Source organism: Syngnathus floridae, chromosome 13, assembly GCF_059516105.1.
Source record: "Syngnathus floridae isolate MCC-2025c chromosome 13, RoL_Sflo_1.0, whole genome shotgun sequence".
Lineage (NCBI taxonomy): Eukaryota > Metazoa > Chordata > Actinopteri > Syngnathiformes > Syngnathidae > Syngnathus > Syngnathus floridae.
In genome coordinates, this window is record NC_142425.1 from 10,163,328 (window position 1) to 10,182,576 (window position 19,249).

The 19,249-nt window shown below is 44.2% G+C and overlaps 7 protein-coding genes across 9 annotated transcripts; 4 read left to right on the forward strand and 3 right to left on the reverse strand.

Annotated features, from left to right (window-relative positions):
• Positions 1 to 111: 111 nt before the first annotated feature.
• borcs8 (BLOC-1 related complex subunit 8) lies at positions 112 to 2,925 on the forward strand. 3 transcript variants are annotated; one of them, XM_088394584.1, is made up of 6 exons: positions 112 to 278; positions 396 to 508; positions 698 to 784; positions 861 to 944; positions 1,107 to 1,171; positions 2,368 to 2,925. In XM_088394584.1, the coding sequence occupies exons 1-6, from the start codon at positions 242 to 244 to the stop codon at positions 2,429 to 2,431; spliced, it is 450 nt and encodes a 149-aa protein (XP_088250710.1). In that variant the 5' UTR covers positions 112 to 241; the 3' UTR covers positions 2,432 to 2,925. The 3 variants fall into 3 exon arrangements, with proteins under 3 accessions (XP_088250710.1, XP_088250709.1, XP_088250708.1); XM_088394583.1 differs by having other exon boundaries at positions 698 to 762; positions 837 to 944; XM_088394582.1 differs by lacking the exon at positions 1,107 to 1,171 and having other exon boundaries at positions 698 to 762; positions 837 to 944.
• tmem221 (transmembrane protein 221) lies at positions 1,220 to 4,652 on the reverse strand. Its single transcript, XM_088394580.1, has 3 exons — positions 3,755 to 4,652; positions 2,995 to 3,080; positions 1,220 to 2,304 (listed from the first exon to the last, which is right to left on the reverse strand). Exons 1-3 carry the CDS (start codon positions 4,045 to 4,047, stop codon positions 1,778 to 1,780), a joined length of 906 nt encoding a protein of 301 aa, XP_088250706.1. The 5' UTR covers positions 4,048 to 4,652; the 3' UTR covers positions 1,220 to 1,777.
• mef2b (myocyte enhancer factor 2b) lies at positions 3,670 to 9,202 on the forward strand. The gene is made up of 9 exons (XM_088394579.1): positions 3,670 to 4,068; positions 5,290 to 5,543; positions 6,939 to 7,013; positions 7,095 to 7,298; positions 7,375 to 7,437; positions 7,510 to 7,663; positions 7,933 to 8,163; positions 8,226 to 8,337; positions 8,432 to 9,202. The coding sequence occupies exons 3-9, from the start codon at positions 6,960 to 6,962 to the stop codon at positions 8,718 to 8,720; spliced, it is 1,107 nt and encodes a 368-aa protein (XP_088250705.1). The 5' UTR covers positions 3,670 to 4,068; positions 5,290 to 5,543; positions 6,939 to 6,959; the 3' UTR covers positions 8,721 to 9,202.
• A 131-nt stretch (positions 9,203 to 9,333) lies between these two features.
• On the reverse strand, positions 9,334 to 10,182 carry mrpl54 (mitochondrial ribosomal protein L54). The gene is made up of 3 exons (XM_088394581.1): positions 9,959 to 10,182; positions 9,714 to 9,870; positions 9,334 to 9,588 (listed from the first exon to the last, which is right to left on the reverse strand). The coding sequence occupies exons 1-3, from the start codon at positions 10,137 to 10,139 to the stop codon at positions 9,456 to 9,458; spliced, it is 471 nt and encodes a 156-aa protein (XP_088250707.1). The 5' UTR covers positions 10,140 to 10,182; the 3' UTR covers positions 9,334 to 9,455.
• Positions 10,183 to 10,402: 220 nt separating this feature from the next.
• fam32a (family with sequence similarity 32 member A) lies at positions 10,403 to 11,764 on the forward strand. Its single transcript, XM_088393312.1, has 4 exons — positions 10,403 to 10,560; positions 11,135 to 11,279; positions 11,441 to 11,494; positions 11,611 to 11,764. The coding sequence occupies exons 1-4, from the start codon at positions 10,487 to 10,489 to the stop codon at positions 11,677 to 11,679; spliced, it is 342 nt and encodes a 113-aa protein (XP_088249438.1). The 5' UTR covers positions 10,403 to 10,486; the 3' UTR covers positions 11,680 to 11,764.
• Positions 11,765 to 12,006: 242 nt separating this feature from the next.
• On the reverse strand, positions 12,007 to 13,945 carry fh (fumarate hydratase). Its single transcript, XM_088393309.1, has 2 exons — positions 13,236 to 13,945; positions 12,007 to 13,090 (listed from the first exon to the last, which is right to left on the reverse strand). Exons 1-2 carry the CDS (start codon positions 13,866 to 13,868, stop codon positions 12,221 to 12,223), a joined length of 1,503 nt encoding a protein of 500 aa, XP_088249435.1. The 5' UTR covers positions 13,869 to 13,945; the 3' UTR covers positions 12,007 to 12,220.
• Positions 13,946 to 14,480: 535 nt separating this feature from the next.
• Positions 14,481 to 19,178, forward strand: hdgfl2 (HDGF like 2). Its single transcript, XM_088393307.1, has 16 exons — positions 14,481 to 14,719; positions 15,129 to 15,205; positions 15,376 to 15,517; positions 15,598 to 15,786; positions 15,882 to 16,001; positions 16,062 to 16,136; positions 16,316 to 16,511; positions 16,591 to 16,675; positions 16,775 to 17,060; positions 17,137 to 17,261; positions 17,347 to 17,402; positions 17,500 to 17,570; positions 17,677 to 17,778; positions 17,863 to 18,016; positions 18,097 to 18,196; positions 18,308 to 19,178. The coding sequence occupies exons 1-16, from the start codon at positions 14,648 to 14,650 to the stop codon at positions 18,405 to 18,407; spliced, it is 1,950 nt and encodes a 649-aa protein (XP_088249433.1). The 5' UTR covers positions 14,481 to 14,647; the 3' UTR covers positions 18,408 to 19,178.
• Positions 19,179 to 19,249: the final 71 nt, after the last annotated feature.

The following is a 19,249-nucleotide window of genomic DNA, read 5'->3' on the forward strand; positions in this document are numbered from 1 at the left end:
ACTATACATAGTGTTTTTTGTTTGTTTTTGTTTTTGTACTTGAAAGACCCCATCGTCTTTTTCTTTTCTTTTCTTTTTTTAAATATTTTGTGAAGGCGGAACTATTGTTTTTCCTGTCCGGTAGCTTTAGGCGTTGCACAGCATCATTCACAACACGGAAGTAGTGCCTATCAGAGAGTCAAAAGACGTGTTATTGTCATAATTATTACTTTATTGGTTAATTTAATTGACATATTTCATTATGGAAGACCAAGAAATGCAGCTCAAAGTCAGACGAGGTAAGTGTCACGTGGAACTTAACTTTTGCTAGCCGATTGCAAGCCACAAAGACGCTATTTCTGCCACCGTTTTAATTTCTACTTTATTGTTGTTATGATTATTTTATACACCTACAGTGAGTGACAAGTTCACGGAGAGCATGTACGTCCTGGCTAACGAACCGTCCGTGGCGCTGTACAGACTGCAGGAGCACGTTAGGAGGTCCCTACCAGAGCTGGTGCAACATAAGGTGTGTCAATCCACTCAAACACAAACACTTAATGACTATTAAAGGTCCTTAAACTCTAAATTGGATAACGCAGATCCCATATAAGATATTTTCCGTGATCACTTGATTGGCACAATTATAGAGATTTTATTTTAGTCGATCAGTGCCACTACAGATTATAATATTGTCTTGCCATCATGTCTCCAATAGACCGACATGCAGAGCTGGGAGGAGCAGAGTCAAGGAGCCATCTACTCGGTTGAATATGCATGCAGGTTTGTCATGATGGACATTTGTGTAAACATACTTTTGAAGGAGTCCACTGAGCCTTTTGTTGTTGTTTGCGCAGTGCCGTAAGAGGCATGGCCAACAGCGGCATGTATTTCAAAAACATCGACAGCCTCCTGCGACAAGCCATCAGCTTGAAGGAGCAGATCAGCGGCTCTCAAGGACGCAGGTAAGAAAGCAGCGGTGATGTATCTGTAACTATTATTTCTTTATGTATTCATCACCCAGTCATTTTTTTCTTTTATGTATCATATTTTATGAGTTTATGTTTGCCCCCCCTTCATCCACATGCATTAATTCTGCATGATGCCATTGCCAACCCTTCTCCCAGTCCCCTTGTTGCTGCTTCACATCCCTCAACAGTCTCATCTTCCTCATGACAGAGCTTTGTGCAAGGTCAGTAGCTCCTCCTATATGCACACAAGTACCAGATAAGTGTATTTTTACAAGGATTGATTTAATTCATATGGGTGCTAAAACATTTGAGAGAACATACCGTAACAAAGATGGCACAGTGTGTACAAACATATGCAAGGAATAAATCGGCGATTTCTAAAATCCAAAATTTGGTTCCTACAAAAAAGACAAGCTGTAAAATTCATTCATTCAAACGACTCAAGGCACATCTCCTTTGTAAACAAACTCAGTACAGATCAGCCTCTGTATCACAGACATCACAAGTTTGCTTTTCACAGTATGTCAAACTATTTGACTTGTTTCAATCTATTTCATACAGAAAAGACAAACTATACATATGGCTCCTTGTTGTATACTGTCCAGTTTTTTTTAAATTTCTTGTGGCACATCTGATAACCTCTCACAGCACACGAGGTTGACAATCATTACATTATTGTGGAATACAAATTATATACAGTACATGATCACAACTGGATTAATTTATCAGTTGATTAATGATGGAATCATCTGAATGGATTTTTAGCTCCATTTCCAGGTGGTCTGGAATCATTAAAGCCATTACATGTAATGAAATGCTCTTCCGCATTATACCAGGGTTGAGTCTTTTGCCGAAATGCCGGACTTGCGCGCCAGGACGCTCCTCATCTCGTTGTTGACGCCGTTCCAAGGTTTAGCTTTTAGTAAAACCGAGTCTGAAGATAAACTCCGGTGCGAGCGAGGACAGTCGCCGCCGTAGCCGTCAACGTTGCTCGAATGGCTTTGCGATTCTTCTCCGACTGGGCCGTACTCCTCCTGCGGTTGGTGTCTGGGGCTGCCGGAAGGCGTGAGCGACATTTGATGCTGGAGGTGCGACTCTCTGCGGGGCACTCGCAGTTTGTCCACGCCGATTTTTAGCTCGCAGGGCCAAGACACGGCACTGTTGTTGCTGCTTCTGTGCTCGTTGCGAAAGAGAGTTTGGAGACGGTCTTCTCGGTTGCGTTTAGCCACTCGCGAAACCTTGACGAGGAAGTGGATCACCACCACGAGAAGGATCAAGATGCCGGAGGCCAGGACGCAAGCGCTGGCGATTCCCGTCTCGGCTTCAAATATGAGCAGCATAAAAATGGACATAGCTGAAAGAGATGAGGTCTGTTTTAGAATGAAGTCTCTTAGATGTTTGTTTTTTTTGTGTGCAGAAAGAGGACGGTGGATTCGGGTATGCAGAGGGATGCTACTGAGAGGCACAACTCTGGAATGTGACTGCTTCCCAGAATTTAGTCATTTTGTGCCCCTTGATTGACGTGCGGCGGTAAAGGTCCTAATCCCAATTCGCAACCAAGTGCACCCCCAAGCACAAGCTGCTCAGTGGAACAGAGCAGCCCAGCTCTGCCAGGTTCGGCTTTAAAAAAAAAAAAAAAACACTTAAGTCACGGATGCTGCTCAAAGGCTGCATTGTTCTCGTGGGCTCGATGGACAAGAACAAGCGGTGCTCTTTCTCTGCTGTTGACTTCCCTGCCAACATTTTGGACATTAGAAGCTGTTTTGTTTGTAATCACAGTTTGGTGCACACCATGTGGGACAAATGATCAATATTGTGATGTATCGTTAGCAAATATCAATTAACAGCAATGTTTCATATCCATCTTAAGAGCTGAATGATTTCGAAGTAACTCGAAGATTGCAATTGCCTTGAAATGTTATTTATTTTTTTCAGGTTAGGTTTATGGTCAAAATAAAAGCCAATAAACCATCAATTAATATGATTGATGTTCGAGTTGTTAAGCGGTCTTTCAAACTGTGTGATTCCCACTCTTGGTATATACCTGCTAAATAGACTGACACTCCGAGGCAGAACAACCCGATGGCCACGTGTCGCTCGGCTCTGGTGTCCAAGAAGAACCAGTCTGCTCTGTAGAGACAAATTTTATAGATTGACCCACCATTTTTTTTCTGTGCTTACAAATTAGAGCCTTCAATTGCACATGTACAGTATTTGTCAACAAATTTAAAAGCACATTATTATTCAGACTGTTTCACACATTCCAGAGGGAGGGGGCTCGCTGGATTTGTAAGTCGACGTGGGAAAGGGCAAGCTCGAGGCTGTGTTGACTAAGGAATGAAAAGAAGGCTTATTGGAATTGAGAGGCCCGGCCATGATGCTGTCAACTTTTTATTCACAACTTTTTTTTTTTTTACATTTAACTTTATGAACATGAGCCTAAAATGTGATCCCTGGCTTTTACTAGAAATACAAACCCTTTCCTTTATCCACCTGTTGCCATTTGTGCATATACAACAGAAAAATAACTTTGTCAAACTAAACAGGCCATTTTTAAAAAATATATATAATATAATATACTTTTTGGTTGATGATATCAATAAATATAATTTCTGCAGAACCCTTAAATTACTAAATGCGCGCATGAATACAGAATATTATTTGGCTACAATGCGGTCGCCGGTGACTTTAAACCTGATTGTTAAAACTTGACCGGAACTACTTTTTGATCCAATTTAAACAGACGTGATGTGCAAATTAGCCGGATGTAGCCTTTAAGGACAGGTGGATTTTAGAACTATTACCTTTCTTTATCCAATTCCCCTCGACACACCTCGGTGGAAAAGTAGCCATGGAGCAGACAGATCACCACCGAGCTCAGGTTAAGCGTGAGCGACAAAGCCGACAGCACCGTGGACACCGAAGGCAAAAAGGCCCGAACGTGAGTCGGTACGGCCGAGGGGCTGTTCTCCTTCATGGCCGTGTGTTGTTGCTGCAGCTGGAAGATCAGGATGACCGACAAAACGGACATAATGGCCGATAGGATCCCCAGGAGAGACAGAACAACGACGGACCGCTGACTGTAAGAGTGCGTCATCTTCTAATAAGATTCAAAAAGGTAAAAAGTTGTCTTGGGTTGAAGAAGTCCAAAAACTGCGTCTACCTGTCGAGCGTGGTGTTTCCGAGGGCGCGTGAACGTCCCTCCTCCTCCTCGCCCATGTGATGTGCGTCGAATCCTCAGATTATTAATTTCTTAGACACAATAGATGTTTTTCTTCCATAAAACCAAACACGGTGATTTAATTTAATCTTGAAATACAACAAATATGAACACGCAAATTGTGTAAAAACGTACTTAAACGTGCATTCAAAAGTTTAGAGAAGGTCAAGATTGGACTGGAGACTGGAAGAGTCACAGAAAGGCAAAAAAGTTGGAATCATGTCAAAGCCAAAAGGTAGGAAGAGTTGCCGTGGTTGTACAAATGATTAAAATCACAAAGGCTATTTCCGAAGACTGTGGCTTAGGCACATGCCGTAACTTACCGAAAGTAGAAGTGAGAAGTTTCAGTCAAGTGGCAGGAAGATCTCGCCAAGTATCTCACTGAATGGCAAAAGCGCACATAGCAAATTCCGTCAAGCTCCGTTCATGTTTGCCACAAATACATTTTGAACAGACATCTCCGTGAAGGCCAACAACGACCCCCTAGGTCACTGGGAGTCGAGTGCACAATTTCCCGGAGGTTGTTTGTTGCTAACTATTGCATCAGTGCACATCTTTTTTTGTCAGTCGCTTCCAATGTAAGATTGCGTGTTGTCCAACTGCATATGTTTCTTATTTTTAGTGTGTCGCATTGTCACATCCTCAAAATAGTCAATCATCTGGCTGACACTGACTATATGTATCCTTGTTGACTTTGCAACAGGCTCTTTTATTTTCTTTGTGATGTCTGTCACTGACAATGAGTCCAATTGAAGCAGAATAAATAACAGACCTCAAGCTCCAATTCAAGATCTAGCAGTTTGAATTTTTGTATAAATGCACATCTTTGTAATGCTGCAGCTCGTGATAACAAGCTTGATGGAGGCACTCCCGGCTCATTTATTTTTTAAAATAGTATTTAATTGAATTGTGGGTTAATTGTAAACAATTCCCTATTTTTTTTCTCAATTTGTTTCAAACCATTTTAATTTTTAACAAACACATTTTACTTACATATAGTAACCTGGCCCATATGTCCAAAAAACAATGGTGGCCCTTGAGTGCAAACATTTGTCCAACTCTAATCTTATTTTCACAAAAAATATTAGCAGTAATTTGTCTTCTGTACGTTTCTACTAGGTGGTCCATTGATGCGAAAATGGCTGAATAAAAAAGGAGTCTGCATTGGATTGGCTTGCATGCATGGTGACAAGAGGCGGAGGAGGAGGGCGGTTTGAGTCAACCCAGCTGTGTGAGGGCAGTGCTCTCCTTCTACATCAGGTTGTCATCTCTGTTGACACACACACACACCGTCTCACACACTCACTTCATCCTCTGGATCGGACGTCTCCTGTGCCGTCATTGATGTGCAAACGAGTGTGATCAACGATCAGGTGAGATTTGAACATATTTCATTTCTGTGCTGAAATAACCGGTGTTGCTGTGCAAGACGTCGAGTCTTTGATTATAAAAAGAGATGCTCGCCAATTTCAGGCTATTCTTAAACCAACGTCAGTGGTGCAATAGGTTAACTTGTGCGCGGAAATCTTTTTTTAAAAACTTATTTGGAAGCGTGCTGACTGAGCAAAATTGCATCCCGTCCAGATGCATTCATAGGTGGGCAGATTCACTTGTGTTGCCATGTCGACTCGATCAAAAATATCAAAAGCAATTCAATTAACTCCTGTTTTAAAATTAGACAAATATTTCCTGCACATCGCTGCACTTGGCAAAGGTCTCCTAGATGAACCGCTTGACCTCACTCTCATGGGCAATGATGATGTCAGCCAGAAAATGGTTCTATCTTTACAACGGCCTGAATATTGCTCAGTCTGAGAGAAGATTGCGCAACTTCTAAAAACTTGGTTTCATTTTAAAGCACATTTTCACAAAGCAAATCAAATTCGATATGATGATCTCGCCACTTTATAAGGTAATACGATGGGCATCTCTTCCTTAAATGCCCAAAATGTTTGTGTACGCGCACAGGTCAGGGGTCGTGGGAAACGCTGCCGCCGTATCCGCCAAGGCATCATCATCATCAGTCGAGGGGGCGTTACTAAATATAGAAATACAAGTGGTTTAATGAGTAGGGGAAACCAGCAAAAACTCCTCCGGACTAGACAGACAGGTCACGGGTTCAGACGAGAGTTTTGAGGTTCTGGGTTTTGAATCTCACCTCTGACCTGTCAATCATTTCGCCTCAATTAATCGACAATCAATTCCACTATTAGGGCCCGAGTGATACCAATTATTTTTTTAGGCTGATGCCAATTCATCGAAAGTGGCTCAAGTCCCAAGCATGTTGTATTTTTACCCCCATGAGGCGACGTAGGCTAAAGTTAGCATGGCCCCTAAAGTCCACACAGTCTAACACCCACGCTGTCTGGCTCGTCGGGCCGAGCCGGGCCGGCAGCGGCGGCCGACCGCGCCGCTCGTCCCCAAGAGACCCAGGTTAAAAATACTGTACGTGACGGATGACATTTTTTTATGAAGGTTAGTCGGCCAATGGTGAGAGGCTGGCAGTTGAAGGAAAACTGTGTTGTCAACGGGTACGAGCCACCCACTCTTCTCTCATGCGTGGCCCCGATGAGAATTGAAGAAAAGGAGCGTACATGATGACATGGGTGGACTGCGGTATGCATGATGACGTCCGTTAGTCATAACCATTTTTTGTTTTTCTTTTTGTTGGCTAGAAAATCTCAAGGGAGACATGTGGCTCAAAAACACTCCAAATAAAAATATTTGGATCAACATTTTTAAAAACACTTTGATTGTTGTTTTCACAAAGGTGTCTAACTGCAGGAAAAATGGGAAGAAAGAAAATACAAATTTCTCGCATTGTGGATCAGAGAAACCGACAGGTGAGCTGATCAGAAATGAGTTATTTTTATTTTCATATATATTTATTTGCTCTGTAAATTGTGCAATTGTTTGCATTGCAGGTGACGTTCACCAAGCGCAAGTTCGGCCTGATGAAGAAGGCGTACGAGCTGAGCGTGTTGTGCGACTGCGAGATCGCCCTCATCATCTTCAACAGCACCAACCGACTCTTCCAGTACGCCAGCACCGACATGGACAAGGTTCTCCTCAAGTACACCGAGTACAGTGAGCCGCACGAGAGCCGCACCAACACCGATATTCTGGAGGTACGGCGATTTCAACAACTTTTCATTTTCTTGCTTTGGGGTTCCCCAATACACCTTATTTTGCATTTATCGTCAGACTCTGAAGAGGAAAGGCCTTGAGCTGGATTCTTCGGAGCTTGATGGCGATGAAAGCATGCAGGTGATAGGCCCTCTAAAATAGCAGCAGTGAATTAAGTGACTTGTGAGTCAATATGATGATGTCAATCTCCAGGCTCCGCCCCTGCGCTCCCCGGAAGCGCAGTTCCTAATGTCGGAGAGCAGCTTCCCAGTCTCATCCGGACCCAGCGTGGCCCCCCACAGTGCCTTTAAATGCGCCAGCCCGGCTCCAGCAACAGCTCATGCCTCCTTCATGTCACCACACTCAGGTAGAGAAGAAACGTCCATTTTTGTGTCCCCACAGAAGTTGTTCCCTCGACCCAAAATAATGTGTGCAGCTGTCTGTCACCCAAACGGAAGTGTGCATGACCTTTTTTTTTTTTTTTTTTTTTTTAATAACGGCTGTAGCCATCTTTTGATTTCCATCTACAATCATTGTCGCACCTGTCTTTGTGATGATGTCATTACTACGCACAGTGAAAGAAAAGTGTGAAGGTATCACAGTTTCTCACATCCTCTTTTTCACTTCCCTCCGCAGGTATCGGCTACTCCGTCTTCTCACACATGAGCCGAGGTCTCCACCCGAAGACTCCTCCCCCTCCCCTGTCACCTCTGACCCTCCCGGCCAATCAGGGCTCACGCACCGGCCCGAATCCCACCGTGAGCCGGGGGCTCCTGTACCAGACGGGCCTACATGGCACCACGGGCAAAGCCGGGCTGTTTGGCCACACCCTGGCTGGTTACGGTCTCGCCTCCGCCGGGGCTTCAGGTAGCTTCCACTTTGTTTCCGCTTCTTTTTATTTGACTTATAACTTTGTTTTCTTTGTGAAGAGTACAGCCAGCCAAGTTTCTATCACTCTGTGAGTCTGCAGCGAAGCGCCGTGAACTCCTGGCAAACAACGCAGACTTCAAACCAGTTCCACGGGCCTCATTTAAGTCAAGGGTGAGGATGCAGTACAAATTATTTTTTTCTCTAATGCTAGAGTTACCTTACATGGTGACAATAACCAGGTAACTCCTGTTGCTGTTGTTCCTAGAATGTCCACCGGGGTCTGCTCTTTCCCCTCTCCACCTTTCTCCTCTACCCTATCGCATCCTCCCTGCCTGGGCGTGCACATCAAATCTGAGAGCAGCTCTCCCGAGCTGCATGCATCCTCCCCGGCCTCGTCTCCACTACACGGCCTCGGGCGAGACCAATCGCCCATGAGCAGACCCGGCTCGACTCACCACAGCCCCTCAGAACCGGAGCCTGAGATGTACTTGTGTGACGGAGAAGATGGAGGGATGCAGAGGCAATCGCACATGTGTGAAGGATGGCAGAGATAACTATGCACTTAGTGGACAGTTTATTTGGTACACAGACATACTTGAGAAATGTAATTTAAAAAAAGGATTGGTAAGCAATTGAAAACGGATTAATACATTTAAAAGGGATTTTTCTAGAATTATAAATGAAGACTCAATTAAATTATCCAGAATATATTAAAAAATTATTAAAAGGGTAAAATCTGGTTGCTTTTAAGATGTTTGATAGATGAATAGCTAATGATTACTGTTGTAAAGATTCCTTTAATAGCTCTCGTATTGGAAACTATTTGATTGCCCGTGTGTACCTAATGAACTGTCTGGTCTCAGTCAGAGCTGGTCTCTGCTGGGTGAGGGACACCATTTATGTTGTTTTCACCCCTTCCACATCACCTAATTGTTCACATTAGAAACACTTTTTTGATTATTTTGATGATTTGCTTTGTTCGGCACTATATTAAAATGCTAATGTATGTCCCCTTAATAAAAATACCTAAATATCTGTCCATAGTAAGTGTACATGGGAGATGACAAATGACAATATTTTTTGTGGGATTTGCTAAATGAAGACAATTGACTAGGATGGCTAATACCAGTAGACACACTCAAGCTAAAAAGAATGTACAACAATTGGTGAAAGTATATACTGTAAATTTAATAAGGGATGGATATTAGAAAATAAAATACAAACACATGAACACTAAAGTCACTGAATGCAAATGACACAATATAAACAACCCGGTCCAGTCCAGTTGTCTAAAACTTCTTTCCTTTATGTAATCTGTTGTGACGCCAGATATTCTCCTTTCGGAGACGCTTCCAGTACTCCCAGGTATGTTCCTCCAGGTCGTAAAGCTTGTGTGGCGCCTCTAGGTTTAACTGAAAGAGCCTGAAAAAGAAATAAGACAATTTAGACTACAATGTATGAAGCAAACTAGCAACAACGAAAAATCTAATCACGCCTGTCCCTTATTTGCAGCTTTATTTGTATCGGTTGCCAAATATGGTTCTCACCACTCTGGATATTCCTCCACTGGTTTAAGTTTGGGGTCTTCTCCCTGTTTGTAGATGTTGACCCCCACTGCATAAGAAGTCAGTCTGACTGGATCTTTGCATACCTCTGGTCCTTGCATCTCCTCTTTAACCATCCCCTTTCCTTTGCCTTTAGCGACTGCAGGAGAAAGCGACATTTAAATGTTATTGCAAACTACATCGCCATTGAAGGAACTGAAATACACTTTTACTGAAAAGATACTTACCCACTTTTTTCGCATACCCACACGCTTGTAACTTGTTTAACGTGTCATTCCTGCGGAGAGTTAGTAGTGACACATTGTTTGCAAGGTGTCTGGTTAACAATGCGACGCTAAATAAAGTGTGCCCGGTCATTTTTACACTATATTGCTTACTACAGACGACATTAGCGTGACAACATGACATTCATTCTGGTACTTCTCGTACTTCCGGCCACCCTGACACTACTTCTAAAATCTGCACTGCCTCCTGTGGACAAAAAGACACACTACATGCATGCTATTTTACCTAATATTTTATTCCAAACCAAAACCCTCCATATTGTGGGTTTATATAAAGATTTATGTAAATATATAAATATAAATTGGAACATTATCATATTAATTTAAAGTTATTTTTACTGTCTTGTCGTAACGCGGGCACATCTTAACTCTAACCAGTGTCTAGATGGCGCTAATCAGGTCTAATGCTGCTTTGCCATTTTCTATTAAAGCCGAAGAAGAAGACGCTTCGACGACAGCTTTCGGGAAAATATGTCGGATTATGAGCATGTTCAGAAAAGTGCCCTAAAAATAAAGGGTGTTGGAGCTATTTCTTCTGGCAAAAAGTAAGTACGGCGCAAAGATTAGTTAGTCACAAACATTTTAACGTTTGCCTGGTAGAGGATGTGCTTTTACTAGTTTTCAGTTCATGTCGCTCAAGCGTTAGCCTTTGTGCTAACAATAACATTAGCTGACAGATTTTGCTTGGTATTTGTTCACTCAACCGTACATTTAAAAACCCCTTCGCTTGACTTGGGGTTCTATTCAAACATTAACTGACATTATATGGTATTTGTTCAAAGTTTAAATGTAATGTTAATTTGTGAGTCCTCTCTATGATAATACAATTTGTACAGTAAACATAGCCTTGATTTGCATTCAAATACATCTGAAATGTCAAGTCAAGTCAAGTCAAGTTTATTTGTATAGCCCTAAATCACAAACAGTCTCAAAGGGCTTCACATAGCCAAAAATTGACAATTATTCTCAATGTGCATAAACCTTTTCCAAGATGGGTTTGGATTTTGATATTTCTCACAATAAATGAGGGTTTATTGTTATGTAATGAAGCTAGTGCTAAATTAACCCCCCATCTCAGACATTCTAAATCAGATGCAAATGTCTATATTTTTTTTCCAGGAAGAAGAAGAAGGACAAGGAGAGCAAGCATCGCATGGAGCAGATGTCAAACAATCAGAACGATGAGGAGACGAAAGCCACGCGGGCGTACATGGACAAAAGGACGCCCGCTCAAATTGCCTTTGACAAGATGCAAGAAAAGAGGGTAAGTATATTTTGTGGCAATGCGGGAAAAGCATCCTACTGCTTAACTAAGGCAAGAATATAATGAATAAACTGCTTTTATTTTTGATTTTCTGATGAGAAGTATGTTTTACCCATGAAATATTAGTTCCGCATAACTGAGTTTGAATTCTTTCCTGACAGCAAATGGAAAGAATTCTAAACAAAGCCTCCAAGACACACAAGCATCGAGTGGAGGTACGTTCTTACGCAAGCATCCACATTTTTTAATTGCATTTATTTGGTTCAAACTAAATGTTTTGTTCGATGAAAAATCAGTATTGAATAGTCTTAACTTTTTTTTTTTTTTGAAGGACTTCAATCGCCATCTGGACAACCTGACAGAACATTACGATATTCCTAAAGTCAGCTGGACCAAATAAATGGACAGAAAGGTTCCATTTTTTGCTTTTTGAACGTAATGTTATGCCATTTTATCTATTTACAATTAAACGCTGCTTACTGTGATCACATTTGGTCATTTTCTGTTAAAGTTACAAGTATCTTTCTGTTTTTAAGAGTAATGGGAAACCAAACGGCTTTAATTTGATATTTCATTGTCCTTGTCGGGTTAGTTTTCTTGCATATATATGCACGCTAAAAAATCTTGAAGATAAAGTGCACCTTTAATCCTCCCAAAATATGTTGTTGTTCTGAAACTACTCTTTTTTTCATAAATGTTAAGCATGTTAAAGAAAAACTGCAAAGGATGCGTCAGTATGTTTTTTTAATTATACATTTACATTGTGTCAACCACAGGCCATTTGGAAACAATTAGGATTGCACATGATGTAAAAAAATTCAACTGTGCTGACATGCCCATTCCTCTGTGTGCTGTTATAATGCAGCATTCCTTCTCCCCTTAGTCCAGCCACATGATTCCCATCAATTAAATTAAGCGTCCATGATGAACTTTGAGCGGGTTCACTTGGGTCCCAGCATGTCGCTGGGCTTGACCCAGCGGTCGAACTCCTCCTCAGTGAGGTAGCCAAGCTCCACGGCCACCTTCTTGAGCGTGGAACCCTTCTTGTGCGCCGTCTTGGCGATGGTGGCCGCCTTGTCGTAGCCAATGTGCGGGTTGAGCGCTGTCACCAGCATGAGCGACTCGTTCATCAGCTTGTCGATCCTCTCGACGTTGGCCCGGATGCCCGACACGCAGTTGGCGCTGAAGGAGACGGCGGCGTCACCCAGCAGGCGCGCCGAGTTCAGCACGTTCTTGGCTATCATGGGCTTGAAGACGTTGAGCTCGAAGTGACCGTTGCTGCCGCCCACTGTCACCGCCACGTGGTTGCCCATCACCTGGGCGGCCACCATGGTCATGGCCTCGCACTGCGTGGGGTTGACCTTGCCGGGCATGATGCTACTACCCGGCTCGTTCTCGGGGAGGATGAGCTCGCCCAGGCCTGAACGTGGGCCAGATCCCAGGAACCGCACATCGTTGGCGATCTTCATCATGCTCACTGCCACCGTGTTGAGGGCCCCGCTCAGCTCCACCAAGGCGTCATGGGCTGCCAGCGCCTCAAACTTGTTCGGCGCCGTCACAAAGGGTATCCCGGTGAGGGTGGAGACGGTGGACGCCACCTTCTCAGCGAAGCCCACACGCGTGTTGAGGCCCGTTCCCACCGCCGTGCCGCCGGCCGCCAGTTCGTACACCCGCGGCATGGCCGCTTTCACCCGTTCTATGCTGTACTTGACCTGCTGCACGTACCCGCCGAACTCCTGGCCCAGTGACAGCGGCACGGCGTCCTGTGTGTGAGTGCGACCGATCTTGATGATGTCCTTGAACTCCTCCGCCTGGGAAAGTAAAGAAGAAGACAATTTGATTTGAGTCAGAATCAGTACTTTACTGCAGACGTGTCAAGACGTGGTGCTGATGTCACTCTAGTGCTATCTTTATACATTTTTATGTATGGAAAAAAAAAACCATTTATATACATGCCTTGGCTGTCAATGCGTCATGCAAAGTTTGCAGTCCAGGGATGACAACTTGATGGACCTCCGTGGCTGCGGCGATGTGCATGGCCGTAGGAAAGGTGTCGTTGGAGCTTTGGCTCTTGTTGACATGGTCGTTGGGATGGACCGGATCTTTAGAGCCCAACTGTCCTCCCAGGATCTCGATGGCTCGGTTGCTGATCACCTCGTTGACGTTCATGTTGGTTTGGGTTCCGGAGCCGGTCTGCCACACCACCAGAGGGAAATGATCGTCCAACTTTCCAGCCGCCACCTCGTCCGCCGCCTGGCAAATGGCGTCCGCGATCTTGGGGTCCAGACCGTAGTCTTTATTGACCTGAGCCGCCGCTTTCTTCAGGATTCCGAAGGCATGGATGAGCGGCAACGGCATTCGCTCGGAAGGTCCCCCGATCTTGAAGTTCATGGTGGATCTGACAGTCTGGGCTCCGTAGTACTTGTCGGCCGGGACCTTGAGCTCACCGAACGTGTCCCGCTCGATCCTGAAGTCCGAGCTGGCCATTCTGCACGGGTTTATGAGGAGGATTTTACAGTCGGCGCGGACACTCGGCAGAGTCCGCAAGTTGCGCTGCAGCTGCTGGACACGTTGAAAAGAGCGAAACATGGCTGCACATTAGAGGTGAAGACAGAGGAGGTCACCGTACCGAAACTGCCTTTCACACGGAGGGCTGTCATTGGGCGAATGGGAACGCAAGCCTTCAACAGCCAATCAGAAGTCAGGGGGGTTGCTGTTTCCGGTATTTGTGGCCAATCAAAAGATGAGCTTGGAAGCAAATGGTGAAGTTGTTTATATTCCGGAGTGACTGTGTCCGGTTTAACGCGAAAACGAAACATCATTGGAACGTCACCAATGTTTGGACATTTTAAAGGCCTTTTAAGATTTTCGAAAGAAAAACTACTGGGTTGTGGTGATTTATTCACAAAAAATATATCATTATTCAGGAGCTTCAGGTGGCACTGCAATAATTATTGACTTTTATTTCCATATTTTATAAAGAAAGAATATATTTTGTTTTGTGTTGTTAATATTCTTTGTGATCATTTCTTTTTCACAAATATATACCTTACTCAGACTACAATATATAAAACGTTTGTCCTCAGTTTATAAATTGTCTTATTTCCAACACCTTCGATCATTTACAGCAAAGCTTTTATTCTGAAAGTGTAAGAAGAAGCCCCCAAGCGGAAATCGTGGTTGTTATCTGCGCTAGTATGTTCTCGCGGTAACGCTTAGCGTCGTACACCATTAGCTTCACTTAGCTAACGCTGTCGTTTTACAGCTTTTCGTGACGACCTGGCCCCCGCGTACCGAGAGAGACACGCCGGAGGCCGAGCGGCTTTTACTCCTACTTTTGAAACCAGGCCGCCGAAGGGAGTGGGAACATGCCGCACAACTTCCAGCCCGGAGACCTGGTCTTCGCTAAAATGAAGGGCTACCCCCATTGGCCAGCCAGGGTAAGCAAGCTAACAGCAGTGGCAGTAGGAAGAGGCTGAGGAGGAGGGGAGGCGAAGACATCCTTGCAACCGTGCAAGATGGACACACATGCAATATCACTATTATGTAGCTTTATATTTTCTAATTGGCCACTTTATGGGCATGCACGACAGGTAGAAGAGGCCCGGTGTGCATGCGATGATATCGGCCTCGTCTTCATACATTACGAGCGAAGCGAACGTTATTTTCTTTCGGACTGGCTTACAACGTACGTATCTTGCACAGACATCGCAACTTCTCGCCCTAACTCCTCGTCACCTCAACGCCAAAATGTTTGCCATCGTCTGAAGTGAACTAGCCGAGCATCCCGACAGTGATATGATGTCGACATTAGGATGGTTAATGCTGCAGTTTTGTGTTTATTTTCAGATTGAGGATGTGGCTGATGGTGCTGTGAAGCCTCCACCTAATAAAATTCCAATTTTCTTCTTTGGAACTCATGAAACGTAAGTACACTGCTGTTTGCTGAAAATACTAATGCTAGTAGATTGAGTACCAAAATTGCCACTGTCAGTTCTGTGTGTTGGTTATCTATTATCATATCATATTTATTCCAGTTTTATTGACTGTTGTCTATTATAATTTGTTTTTGTATTTGTATTGTGTTATTGTGCAGTGCATTTCTGGCAGCCAAGGACCTTTTTGCTTATGAAAAATACAACGATCGCTATGGAAAGCCCAACAAAAGGAAAGGCTTCAATGAAGGCTTATGGGAGATCCAGAACAATCCACATGCCTCCTACAGTGCTCCACCTGTGGTAAGTTGCCCCTTCTACCGTCTTTTATCGGTTCAATGACGTTCACAAAGTTGTTGACTCGTGTGCTTTTTATTTCTTAGCCCGCCAGCTCATCAGACAGCGAGGGCAACGATGCCGGCGGAGGAAGCGACGAAGACGACGATGAAGATGCTCCTGTGCCCAGGAAGGCAGAGTCGGCAAGCGAGGCAGATTCTGAATCTGCAAGTGAAGATAGGGCAAAGGGACGAGGAGGAGGAGGAGGGGTGAAAAGGAAGCCGCCGGCATCTAAGGTACACATTTGCAAAGTTGGTTTTTAAACCATTCTTCACTTTCAATCATTTATTTGCAAGCACGTCTCCTCCATCGTGTCGCTGTCTTCTCTTAGCGTGCGCCTCCCCCGAAAAGAACTCGCCACTCATCCAGCGAAAGAGACGTGGAAAGCGGATCACCATCAGAGTCAGAAGCCACCCCTTCGGAGTCGGAGTCTGGCAAGAACAGCGACCAGGTCATTAGACATAAATAAATAAGACGACGACATGGCGTCATGCTGTTTTATGTTTTACAGGATTTTACTCTGGAGAAGAAAGCAGTTGGGAGAGGCGGAAAGAAAGCGGCAACAGCAGGCAGAGGGAAGAAAAAGGTTCAGAATTTTTCCTCTTTTTATTTTTCAGCAGCGCTTTTCATTCGTCTGAAATACAGAAATGCGACATTTTACTGTCTTCTTTCATTTATTACAAGGATTAAGAAAAAAACAAATACAACAATTCAGTTCTATAGTTAATGATCAAACCAGAGCCTAATTCAATCCCTCTCTCTAAGCCTTTGCAGAAAGATTCATCCAACTCAGATTCAGACTCGGAATCTGGATCTGAGAAGAAAGCGGCGGACAGCGACTCGGAGGACGCGAAGCCCCGACCGGCTATGTCCGGTTCCGAGTCTCAGTCCGGCTCCAAGTCTGAATCCGATTCCGACCCGCCTCCACGGAAGGCTCCACCAGCGCGCAAAAGAGCTGCAGGCAAGTTTGATAGAGTCGCTGTTTTTCTTTTTGCTTTTTGTCTTTAATACATAATATGTGTGCTGTTCCTTCTCCACAGATAAACCTGCGCCAAAGCCTCGTGCACGGAAACCTAAAGCTCCGCCTCCAAAGCGAGCAGCGTCGTCGTCATCAGACAGCGATAGGTCAGAAGGCTGTTTGTATCTTTTGAGTCATGTTTATTTTTGTTGTCCTGAGATGCCTACTTTCGGCGCACACGCTCAACCGCTTTTTTCCCCCCACAGTGACAGCGAGCCGGACCGTATCAGCGAGTGGAAGAAACGAGACGAGGAGCGGCGGAGGGAGCTGGAGGAGCGGCGGAAAAGAGAGGAGGCCGAGGAGCTTCGGCGGCTACGGGAGCGCGAAAAGGAGGAGGAGGAGAAGCGGAAAAGAGAGAAGGAGATGAAAAAGGTCAGCGACAGCAGCAGCTCGGACGAAGGCGTCGACGATCACCCGCTCAAGAGGTCCAAGAAACCCCCTCCGCCGCCGATCCCGGCGCCGTCCGACTCTGACTCGGCGTCGCCCGCTGAGGTAACAGGAGCTATTCAATGCAGTGTGTAACTACTATAACACAATGTTGTATGTAATCTTTGTATCTGTCAAAAAGATGAAGAAATCAGCCAAGAAGACGGACAACCAAAACAAAAGCCGACAAAAGAAGGAAGAGGAGCGAAGGGAGCGGGAGCGAAAGGAGAAGAGAGCCAAACGGTCCGAGGAGAAGTCCAGAGCCAGGCGAGCCCACATTTGACACGACAGCTCCTGCATTCTCTCCGCTAATCATAATCCACAAATAATTATTATTTTTTCTCTCGTTTAGGTCCAAGCCTGAAAAACCGAAGCACAAATCGGAGAGGCCGCCGCAAAAGAAAAAAGGTAAGGCCAGAACACGGTCAAGGCACTTTTCCCGAAGCTTTAGTTTAATGCTGGAATTGGAAATGAATAGCAACGGTTGTTCTCCGCATCCTTTCAGAACCGTCACCAGAGGAACAACTTCAGAAACTCCACACGGACATCAAGTTTGCTCTCAAAGTGGACAACCCCGTAAGTGGCCTGTAACGTCTCTACAGTCACGATGTGAACATTTTCAGTCAGTGTCAACTTACATTTGCCCGTGCGATGACTATAAAATGGCCTGTGTACCGTGCAGGACATCGAGCGGTGTCTACAAGCCCTGGCAGAGCTGGAAGCTGTGCCGGTCACCAGTCAGATCCTCCACAAGAACGCAGACATCATCGCCACGCTTAAAAAGGTGCGTCTCCTCCACTGACGGCGACCTTTAAAAGTTCTTGAAAACTAACTTGAGAAGTATGATTTATGTATACTCCTCTTGCAGATTCGGCGGTATAAGGCCAGCTCGGCCGTCATGGAGAAGGCCAGTGAGGTGTACAACAAGTTAAAACTTCGCTTTGTGGGCAAAGGAGAAACGGCAGCTAAAGTGAAATCGGACAAGGAAGGAGATGACGATGCGAAGGAGACGAAAGAAACAGGTTTAAAAAGAAAAAAAAAAACACAAGTGAAATTCAATTCGACACCATGAAGAGTCGCCACCATCTTTGTTTCTCGACAGATTCGACTGCTGTGAACGGAGAGTCGCAAGAGAAAAAAGACAAAGGCGAAGAGGAAAAAACTGCCGAAAGCAACGACCACACTAATTCAAGTCCAATCAGGTTCGTGAAAAAGACTATTTTGTGGGGAGTAGACAATGTGGCCCATTGACTCATTGAAACAAACTGAAAGAATTGCAATCCTCATTCCATTTAATTGTACTTTCTACACAGGCGGAGCCCAACCAGCCCTCAGCAGACTGACGAATACACCCAAGAGAACAACAACAACAACATTTCTGCAGATATGGAGGTATCCCCTGCTGAAAGTTAAACAAAAGACGCCCTCCTAACAACAACCGCAGTGGACCAAGTGCTAAAGATGGAAGACGTACAAGGAGCCAACAACACTGCAACACAATCACCGACGCCTGCTATACGTCACTGTCCACGCTACAGACCTTTTCAACACTCTGGGTAGATCAATTTATCTGAGCGATTTGTCAGCGCAAAAAATAATTATTACTGTTGTGATAGTTTGTGCTGCACGTCTTTAAGTTGCAGAAATGTCTTCTCTTCCATGACTGGTTCCTGTTTTTTTTTTTTTTTTACCTTTGTCTGTCATACTGCACACGTCGGTTTAATACGTCCACCTGTGAACTCAATTTGGACTGACGAAGGTATGCTTGAAGAATTTTGAATCTTAACGAAATTTTCACTTAGCTGCCCGGCGGATTCTGTCGACTTTCTTCCGTATAAATCCTTTTTTAATAATATATATATATAAATGCTACAAAACATCACAAAGAGCACCTGTTTGTATTGGACATTTTGAGAGTGGTAAACTTGTTTTGTGTTTTGTTTTTGTTTTTATGTGGAAGGCAATGAAATGAGTTGACAGGTTCACTGACTTTTTATAGCTTTGTTTTCACACATTTGCTAAAAAAAAACAATCTGTGGCATTACACACACGCATTGTTTCGCTGTAATGTATGCTTATGATAAATCTGCGTGTTGATGTCATAATTGCCCTCCAAAAAAGCGGAGATCTCATGTAGCTGCAGACTTAAATGAAATCCCTCAATAATAAACAGTACAAACGGCAGGCGGTGGGTGTGCTGTCAGCATTTCCATCCTTTTCCTGTTTAATTTTTTTAAAAAGTTTTGCTCTTATAT

Coding starts and splice junctions, on each gene's coding strand:
- borcs8 (XM_088394584.1), top strand. CDS start 242: ATGGAAGACCAAGAAATGCAGCTCAAAGTCAGACGAG. Junction 945..1,106: donor AGCGGCTCTCAAGGACGCAG/GTAAGAAAGCAG, acceptor CCCTTCTCCCAG/TCCCCTTGTTGCTGCTTCAC. Junction 1,172..2,367: donor ATGACAGAGCTTTGTGCAAG/GTCAGTAGCTCC, acceptor TTTTGTGTGCAG/AAAGAGGACGGTGGATTCGG.
- tmem221 (XM_088394580.1), bottom strand. CDS start 4,047: ATGACGCACTCTTACAGTCAGCGGTCCGTCGTTGTTCTGTCTCTCCTG. Junction 3,081..3,754: donor GGGGAATTGGATAAAGAAAG/GTAATAGTTCTA, acceptor TTGTCTCTACAG/AGCAGACTGGTTCTTCTTGG. Junction 2,305..2,994: donor AGTGTCAGTCTATTTAGCAG/GTATATACCAAG, acceptor CATCTCTTTCAG/CTATGTCCATTTTTATGCTG.
- mef2b (XM_088394579.1), top strand. CDS start 6,960: ATGGGAAGAAAGAAAATACAAATTTCTCGCATTGTGGATCAGAGAAAC. Junction 8,164..8,225: donor CGCCTCCGCCGGGGCTTCAG/GTAGCTTCCACT, acceptor TTCTTTGTGAAG/AGTACAGCCAGCCAAGTTTC. Junction 8,338..8,431: donor GGGCCTCATTTAAGTCAAGG/GTGAGGATGCAG, acceptor TGTTGTTCCTAG/AATGTCCACCGGGGTCTGCT.
- mrpl54 (XM_088394581.1), bottom strand. CDS start 10,139: ATGTCATGTTGTCACGCTAATGTCGTCTGTAGTAAGCAATATAGTGTA. Junction 9,871..9,958: donor TGGGTATGCGAAAAAAGTGG/GTAAGTATCTTT, acceptor TTTCTCCTGCAG/TCGCTAAAGGCAAAGGAAAG. Junction 9,589..9,713: donor GTGGAGGAATATCCAGAGTG/GTGAGAACCATA, acceptor TTTCTTTTTCAG/GCTCTTTCAGTTAAACCTAG.
- fam32a (XM_088393312.1), top strand. CDS start 10,487: ATGTCGGATTATGAGCATGTTCAGAAAAGTGCCCTAAAAATAAAGGGT. Junction 10,561..11,134: donor GCTATTTCTTCTGGCAAAAA/GTAAGTACGGCG, acceptor TTTTTTTTCCAG/GAAGAAGAAGAAGGACAAGG. Junction 11,280..11,440: donor ACAAGATGCAAGAAAAGAGG/GTAAGTATATTT, acceptor CTTTCCTGACAG/CAAATGGAAAGAATTCTAAA.
- fh (XM_088393309.1), bottom strand. CDS start 13,868: ATGTTTCGCTCTTTTCAACGTGTCCAGCAGCTGCAGCGCAACTTGCGG. Junction 13,091..13,235: donor ATGACGCATTGACAGCCAAG/GCATGTATATAA, acceptor TTACTTTCCCAG/GCGGAGGAGTTCAAGGACAT.
- hdgfl2 (XM_088393307.1), top strand. CDS start 14,648: ATGCCGCACAACTTCCAGCCCGGAGACCTGGTCTTCGCTAAAATGAAG. Junction 16,002..16,061: donor CTGGCAAGAACAGCGACCAG/GTCATTAGACAT, acceptor TATGTTTTACAG/GATTTTACTCTGGAGAAGAA. Junction 17,571..17,676: donor CTCTCAAAGTGGACAACCCC/GTAAGTGGCCTG, acceptor TGTACCGTGCAG/GACATCGAGCGGTGTCTACA.